The sequence below is a fragment of the Colletotrichum phormii genome (genome assembly GCF_030913505.1).
Source record: "Colletotrichum phormii strain CBS 102054 chromosome Unknown BDP81scaffold_7, whole genome shotgun sequence".
Classification (NCBI taxonomy): domain Eukaryota; kingdom Fungi; phylum Ascomycota; class Sordariomycetes; order Glomerellales; family Glomerellaceae; genus Colletotrichum; species Colletotrichum phormii.
The window spans coordinates 822,589-831,009 of NW_026851449.1; the positions used below are offsets into that span (position 1 = coordinate 822,589).

At 55.0% G+C, this 8,421-nt stretch overlaps 2 protein-coding genes across 2 annotated transcripts; both read right to left on the reverse strand.

Annotated features, from left to right (window-relative positions):
• Positions 1 to 59: 59 nt before the first annotated feature.
• BDP81DRAFT_316568 (uncharacterized protein) lies at positions 60 to 3,290 on the reverse strand (the record flags this gene model as incomplete). Its single annotated transcript, XM_060584184.1, has 2 exons — positions 60 to 2,655; positions 3,022 to 3,290. The coding sequence occupies 2 exons, from the start codon at positions 3,288 to 3,290 to the stop codon at positions 60 to 62; spliced, it is 2,865 nt and encodes a 954-aa protein (XP_060446814.1).
• A 1,211-nt stretch (positions 3,291 to 4,501) lies between these two features.
• BDP81DRAFT_203716 (uncharacterized protein) lies at positions 4,502 to 5,651 on the reverse strand. The gene has a single exon (XM_060582576.1). It carries the CDS (start codon positions 5,468 to 5,470, stop codon positions 4,619 to 4,621), a length of 852 nt encoding a protein of 283 aa, XP_060446815.1. The 5' UTR covers positions 5,471 to 5,651; the 3' UTR covers positions 4,502 to 4,618.
• Between the last annotated feature and the right edge of the window lie 2,770 nt (positions 5,652 to 8,421).

Here is an 8,421-nt window from a genome sequence, read left to right on the forward strand (position 1 = left end):
TTCCCACCTCTTTCTCTCATCCTCCTTTTAACCATGTGGCTTCGTCATTTTGTGTACCCTCATGAGATGAGCGCTCCAATTTCGCTGCCAATGCTCTTCTTCGTTCTCCACAGTCCCCTCTTCTTCTCCTTCTTGGCCTTCATCGCAGCCCATCCCTCTTCGTCGTCATCGTCTGAGTTGTTGTTGGACTTGTCGGGCAACTTGTTCTCTTGCTGCTGAACGACCTTGGGAGGCTGGTCCCATCCCATGGCTCCCGACATGACCGACATGCGTCGGCCAGAGTCCAATTGGGGCGCTTGCTGCGTTACGGGTCTGTAACGGCCTGGTAAGCCCACGTTGCTGCGTTCCGAGGGTGCGATCGAGGGAGCATACCCGGCACCTTGGGCGTGAATACTGGGTGCGTACCCACCACCACCGCCCATGCCTCCGTGAATAGATGGAGCGAATCCTCCTCCGGGAGGTTGGATCCATGAAGAGGAGCTGGGCTGCACCATGCTCATGGTCCTCGTTCGGGGGTCGAGTCGAGGGGGCTCCAGCATGGAATCTCCAAAGTAAGACTGGCGCTGGCTGTCGTGGACGGACGGTGTCCCAACATGGCTCATCGGTCTTTGCATGCCATTCATTCCGTTCATGGCGTTCATGTTCTGGCCACCCGGAGTCGCCATCATCTGCATGAACTGCATCTGCATCTGCATAAACTGCTGCATCTGCTGGGTCATCTGAATCTGTGCCTGGTCTCCTGGTGTAAGCATCATCTGGGGCATTTGAGGCATCTGAGGCATCTGAGGCATTCCCTGCATCTGCTGCATTGGTTGCTTCTGTTGCATTTGCTGCATCTGTTGCATCTGCGGCATGCTTCCCATACCACCCATGCCTCCCATTCCGCCGTTCATTCCGTTCATGTTGCTGTATACCATGGAGGCCGGAACTCCGTTGCCAGGGCCAACCGGTGCTCCCGTGAAGGGGTCGACGTTAGCCTCGACGTTGGGGCTACCTCTGCGCATAGCCCGGGCTCGTTCCTCGCCAGCAATGACACCGACAAGGCCGCCGACGACGCCTGGCTGCTGGGCACCGGGTGCGGGAGAGCCTCCACCAAACGTAAGAGACTCGCGCGGGGGTCCGTTGATGAGACCCGCACCCAAGAACGGGTCCTGCGGGAGCTTCCTCGCAAAGGCAGGAAGATGTCCACCACTTGTTCCTCTCGGACCTGTTCCCTCGCCCATGCTCGACCCCGGTCTCGCAGGCTGGGGCTGGTTCTGAGCGGATGAACGTAGGTCGGGGTTTGAAGCCATGTTTAGGAGTCGGGCAGGCGGCTTGTTTTTGTTCGGGAATCCGTGTGCAGCCAGGATGGCAAGAGGCACTTCTTCGTCCTCTTCTCCTTCGGAACCGTCAGATTTTCCAGTCAGTGGACCCGCGGGGACGGCGAGGTTTCCGAGGTTCGGGGTGCTGAGCGACACGGATAGGTTTGGTCGGGTGGCATGTCCGGAAGGACCGGCCATAGGGTTCTCGCCCGTAACCTTCATCATCTGCTGTCGGTAGACGGCCATGTGAGCCTCCTGCTTCTTCCTCTGCTTGGCTGCTAGCTTCGCCTTTTCAATGTCATCCTCGTCGTCGTCATACTGGTCCTCATCATCATCGCGGTTGTCGTCGGATGCCTTAACCGTCTCGCTGGTGTTGTCATCGCGTTCCTTGTCTCGACGGTACTTTTCGAACTCGGCGGGAGTCATAACTTTGTTTCGGGGCGGGCTGTGGTTGTTGTTGTTGTTGTTGTTGTTGGATGTGTAGTGCTGCGTGTGCGCGGGCGGCTTCGGCGGTTGTGCTCTGCTATTATCGAACATGTTCTCCTCCTCCTTGCTGTCCGTTGCATCCCACGCTGTCGAGAATGTATCTTCATTTCTGCGGAATCTGCCGGGTGGAGACGGGTTGCTAGGCTGACTGGAACCGCCAAGAAATCGACTAGCTGCCACCGAGTCCTTCAACAGGTTCGCATCTTCGTCTTCGATGATGTCGGATGGCACATTGTTGCGGAAGGCCAGTGGTGAGCCATGTCGAGGCACTGGCGGCGGTGCAGCGGCTGGGGGAGAGTTGGAGCCGGAGTACAGCAGATTATCATTAGAATGTTGGCTGCTCCATGAATAAGGCGAGGCCTCGACTTTGATGGACCTGTCAATCTTGATGGGCGACGGCTGGGGTTGGTTGACTCGGTTTGTTGTGAGGGACCGAGGTCCCATGTTGGACTGGTCGTTGCCGGGAAGCGTCATTTGGCTAGCTCTTTTGTCGAATCCTGACCCTTTGAACATATTACCAAACTTACTGCCAAAGTCGAGGGCGAAGTCCTCCTCGCTGAGCTTGGGAGGCGTGGCGGTTCTGTCGGTGGAATCTGTCAAACCTCTTGGTCTGCGGGTATTATGGTCGTCCTCCAGCGACGCCTGCTGGGGAGGCAAGGGCGGAGGAGGTAGAGGATGATCGTCGACGGGAACTTGATTCTTCTTTTGACCGCCAAAGGAAAAGGTTCTGCCGGCTTTGCTTAGGAACCCACCAGAGCTGTGCTTGGGAGCTGGAACTTCGGTCTGTGATTTTCTAATCGAGGGTTTCCATTCTTCCTGAGCCCCTTGGTGGCCGAGGTCAGCCGAAGACGGTGTGGTTGAGACGTTGCTGTGGCGCGAAGAAGTATCTGTCGAGGTTGTTTTGGTGGTATTAGATGACCCACTTCCCCTTAAGCCGAGTCAGTCGACGTTAGACACAATCCTTGCCATGGCCCTGAAATGAATTGCAGACAGGGAAGGGAAATCGAGACAGCAAGAAAGAAAAAAGACCACTAGCAGGGCAACAATCCGCCGCTGAGTCCGAGACATGCCGCTGTGGAATGCATGCCAACCCTCTTTTTTCTGCTTGCTTCCCAGGTCTCGCTTTTTTTTTTTTTTTTTGCTTTCTCAATCCCACCTCCTTCTGCCCACCAGGGCCAAGAATGTGTTCTGAAATGGAAATGTGATTCAAGGAAAATGGGACGGATGCACATACCGGTTATTCTTCACGTCAGCAAAGATGTTGTTGTCCTCGAGAGACAAGTCCGAGTATGGCTTGGGAGGAATTGCCATCGTGGTTGCCTTGAGCAGCCTGTGTCCACCATCAAATGACTTTTGTCCTGCTCCAGCTCCAACTTCAGTCCTTTCCAAGACACGGAAGGATGTAGGCCTTTCCTTGGTCGTTGTCTCTACCTGCTCATCATGGAATTCTTCCGAGTTGACGGTCGATCGCCGCCTGCCGAAAGAGACGGAGAATCTAGGCATATGGATGAACCGCTATTCGTATTTCCCAACGGGACAGAAACGTTGCGCGTTTACACGCCGGGTAGTTCGAGAAGCGGGCTTCGTAAGGATAAATCCTTCGGGGCTGTCCTTCGCCTCGGGCTGGGGCCGCAGTGCAGAAAAAAAAAAAGCGATACGAGGCGGGTCAGCCGATGTGGGATGACGACAGATAGCTGAGATTCGGGAGGGCTTTGTTTGTGGCTCGCGTCAGTACTCGGTGCGGAGTGTGACACCAAAGTACGGTAAGCGAGGCGATGCTGCGTAGCGGAAAGAATCCAGAATGTCAGCTGCAACTGCGATCCGTCGTCGGTTGACTTGTGCGCGTGTGTGAGGTATCGCAAGAGTGTCTCCAGTATGCGACTGAGCTAGGTATGTGGCCACTCGTGGGGACCGAGGAGACGGGAAGATGGGGAATGAGGGTATTGCGGAAATGATAGCCGCCAGCAGCCTTAGCGATGGACCTGGGCTCTCAACAACAATGCAATGCTTCTCCCGCTCTCGCGCGCCGCGATGTCGCGAATCCGAAGGGGGAGCGCAGCTATGTATAGGCCTGGGCCGGTAGGCTGAGGAATGAGGGAGGACAAGAGGAATGGCTTGACGATGGCTTACCCAAGGGGTCTTTTCCAACAAGACAGAATGAGACGGCGAACAGTCGAGAAGGCGATGAGACGAGTATTAGTCTATAGAGCGTATGCGAGGGCGTGAAACCTGAAGCCGTATGATCTCATTCAAACTTTTTTTTATCCAAACGCAAAGAGATGCAAAAAAGCTGGACCCGGGCTGTACGAGGCCAGAAACGATGGAGATGATGGACAAGCGGGCGGGCGGGCTAGGGGGGGGGTTCGCCGATGCGATGCGATGGGGAGGATGGAAACCGGGGTATTAGGATATGAAGAACGAATGAATAAACAGGAACAAAGTCAAGTCGTCGGATGGATGGGCACGACACGAAGTGATATGCAACAAATGATGACAGCAACAGCGAGGGTCGGCGAAGCAGACAACGAGAGGTTGGAGACTTGGAGCGAATGGTGGGCGGGTGGGAATGTGGAAAGGAGGAGGCGATCCGATCAGTAAGGAATTAGGCAAGGCAGAGACTGAGAGAGAAGAGAGCCAAAAAAAAAAAAAAGGCACGGCTAAGTCTAACGCAGGCCAGCCAAGTGTGAGGGTCCCCGTCGACCAAACAGGGGCATGTCAGAAAGAACGTGAGCAGGGCCAGTCCAGGCAGGTATCCAGTCTCCAGAGTTCAAGGAGAGAAAATATGAAAGGCCTCTGCTCCTCTGCCCTCTGCTTTGCCTCTGCTTCTCTCCTCACTTCTGCATCCCGTGTCCCGCGTCCCGCGTCCTTGTTGGGCCAGTCTTCCTGTTCCTGCTGATGGTCTGTCTGGCCTGGGACTCTGGAGTCTGGTCTGCTTTCTCTCTATCTCGCATCGACGCACTTCCCTGGTTCCAACACCCAGTCGCAGGGCCTATTTTTATTAGGAGAGTGGAGAGACCAAGCAATAGTTGCTGGGAAGAGTGGGCTTGACGCAGCGCTTGACGCAAAAAGTCGAGCCAGCCCACCACCGTTCCTTTGACTTGTGACTTCACAGCCTGGTCGGCCCGCTGCCAGCATACCTGCACAGCTGCCTTGCCTCTTTGCTCTGCGGGTTTTCCCTGGTTCGCCCTGCTAGAATTCTCTGGCCCCAGGGGTTTAGGGTCAGGGATCCAGGGGAAGGGGGCGTGTGCGGAGAAAAGACGAGAAGGGGGGAATGGGATTGAGGGTTTTGGGCTGCATGGAATTGGATGGGCAGCTTTGGGATGACGATGGGATGGCCCGGAGATCGCTACTGCCATCTCTAAGGAACGCACAGCAGTCGTTCGTTGGTTCGTTGTCCGCCGTCCTGCTGCTGAACTCTGGTCCAAGCCCGCGTGCTGCGTGAACCCAACCCAAAAGACCGGATGGTAAAACGGGAGATGAGAGACGCCTTCGTTTCCGCCAATGTCATTTTCTCGGATCCTCCAGCAATTGATGGCTTGCTCTCTCGTTCTCGGTACAACTGTACGACATGCATGGTCCACGGCCCCGGGGGATTTCGCCATTGTCTCTCTTGATCCTGAATTGAACCCTTTGAAGGAATCGCCCATTGGGATTAGTGTCGTTGGGTGGCGTCCATCGTCCATTTCCCCTTGGCCGCACACCCTCTTTGGTGGTAATCATACTCGGGGCGGCTTGTTTCTTCATGCGGAGTAGCACAGCGGTATGGACTACTCGACCGTCGCACTGCGTCGTCCGCCGTCAATGTTCTTGTTACCGATGCGGTACACCCTCCCCCTCAGGCCTCAGCTGCACCCGCCATCCAATTGCTGCACCATGGCACTCAGCCCAGCCTCTCTCTCATGTGTCCTGCATGTCTTCGTTGCCCGGGGCTGCGCGTTCTCGACATCGGCTGAAATGATGGAAGCTTTGAAGTAAACGCCACCAGACTTTGGCCTGCCATGCAAGAGGTGCCGAACAACGAGGACAGAACGTGCTTCTCCAGACGATCAGCCGAATTTGACTTTGGGAAGAGAGCGATCCCGACGAACAGACGAGCGCGGATAGGCAGGAGGCTTTGCGTAGGGCACGCGAATTGGTTGGGCGACTGAGAAAGCTGGGCCCTCCTCTGTAGACTGTCGGCAGCCTCGGTAGCGACTCGAGGTCTTAAAAATTAAACTCGGGGCCGCCGCCATCGAACTTTGGAGACGACTGCAGGACGAGATTCCTTGGCTAGTGGGCTAATGAGCACAACGGCGACCAGCAACGACAACGTTATTCTGGCTCATGCCGTGTCTCATAATTCCTTTTCCGTCGGCAGGATGGGGCTTCGAGAAGTGGCTGCGGAGTGTGTAAACAGATGGCTGGTTGCGTGTCTAGGACTCGAGGCTGGGGCTTCTGGTGGCTTCTGGTCAGCGGACGCCGGATGACTGCCACTCCCGAGTATTGCTGATGATGAATTGTTTCGAGGGTAACTGTCCCATTACAACTCTGCGTTTTCACCAAGCCAAGTCTGGTGGTCCCCGGTTCGGTCAATCTGCCAGATCCAGGCCACTGTGAGCTTACCAAGAGCACACTGCACAGGAGACTCGGTCGGTAATAAGGCCGCCGTAATATTGTCCGAGACCGATCCACGTCGGAGAGACAAAGCAACGATGGAGGTTTTGAAATGACAGGCACTCGCATGCTGTTCAGGAGTGCGTGATCAAAACGAATAGACCTGATCAGACCGAAGCTCGGCCGTTCCCATGGCATGTAGTCTGGGACGCAGGATCGATCATACCTTCAGTCACCCCGGCTCGGAGAGGACACAAGGGGACGGCTCCCTGTACGCTGCCGCCGGGATCGTGTCGGGTTCACGGCGGGTGGTTGGCAGGGCAGCCGTACGTAGAACATCTGATTTTTTTTATTCCTGGAGGCTCCAGAGCGTCGCTCAAGAATGCCCAGACCGAGAAGCACGTTGTCGGGACAGATAGGCGATGAAGACAAGAATCGGACGAGGTATTCGTTGACTTGCTTGATTCGTCACAAAGTCTTCTTGAAAGCGTCTGTCTAGGATGCATTCGACTCTCTCTGGCTGGTTGCGAGGAAGGAAACAGGAGACAACCGTTTGACGCAGATGTGGATATGGGACGCCGTCCCGTCGGCAGCCACAGCTTGCGTCTTCAGGACTAAGACGAGTTATGAGAAGATGCTGGCAGTGTGGTAGAGCCTGTGGGAGGCAAATCGAGTGCCGATTCGCTAAATTGAAGAATCGAAGTCGTCAATTGCGATGTGGGAGGGGGCGTGAATGGAGGCGAGGGGCAGAACCTGGAAGGGAAAATTGACCGGTGGAGAAGGCTGGAGGTTCCCGAAATCAACGTGGGCCTGGAGGCTGGCACCTAACCAAACCAAAGTACCAATGTACCTAGCGTGCGGCAAGCATTGGCTGGTGCTGCAAGGTACCTTGCCTGGACCTCCGTTGCTCTTCCGTATGCCCCGGCCGCTTATAGGACAATTCCATCCCGCAATCACGTAAAAAAGAATTGACCAGGAGTCTGGACAAGAGCAAGACGGTGCGCTGCAATTTGGAGAAGCTCTCCCGAATCCTTATTTCAACTCATGTCGCCGCTGTCAGTACGGATACCTATGTCGCCATCTACCGGTACTTTTGATCCGATCACGACTTTGGCCCATATTTCCCAAGGACGAATACTGGGAAAGAGCCGCCGTACAGGATGTATCTGGTGCTCCGGCCTTAATACCTTGGCATAAGAGATTAACACGAATAAGAAGAAGATGCAAGAACATGCGCGAGATGGGGCTCTAGCGTGACGCTACTCTCGTAGCCCCAGAAGGTCTCTCCGATCACTGAAGACAGACAGTCCTGGAAGCTTGAATAGTGGTTCTCTCAGGCACCGGGACTCTGTCACTATGTCCTTACGGAGCACCTCGCTGTACTGTTGCACCTGTGGCCAGTATCTGGCAAAGACGCGTGTGATGGTGAGAAGGCGCTTCACATGTTGATGCTTTGCAACCCTCCTATATGGCTGCCTGCCTTTGATAGAACGGTTAGGTGCCTCTTGCCTACCTTACCTCAAGATGCCATGAAGTACTCCATAACTGAAGTGGCGTGCTTTCTCAAGGAGCAGGAAGGGACGAAACACAGAAAATGTGAGAAGGGACGTCCCGTCGGCCTGTCCCTCCGTGGCCCTCTTTCCCCCTCCACTTCCCGCGTCTATGTGGAAGGTCTGATAGTGACGCGGTCTCTCTGGACTCTGGAGTCTGGATGAGTAAAAACTCTTAGTACTCCAAGTATGCCACTCGCGACTCCCCTCAGGCCTCAAGAGTCAAGACTCAAAATCATCTGGAACTTGGAAGGCCGCTGATGAGGGTCTTCAACCTGGAACGGACCAACTCACACCTCTCCACTACCCTGCAGGGGTGCGAACTTGTTGTGAACGTCAATCACTTTTTCCAGCTTCTATTTTCCGCACACGTACCCAGTTACCTCGTATCGACCACTCGCAACTCCAGCCCATTCGTTGGATTCTCTAGCCGTACCAGAAAAAAAACCTGCAAGATGACAGCGGAAAGAGATTTACGTCGTCTCTTAAGG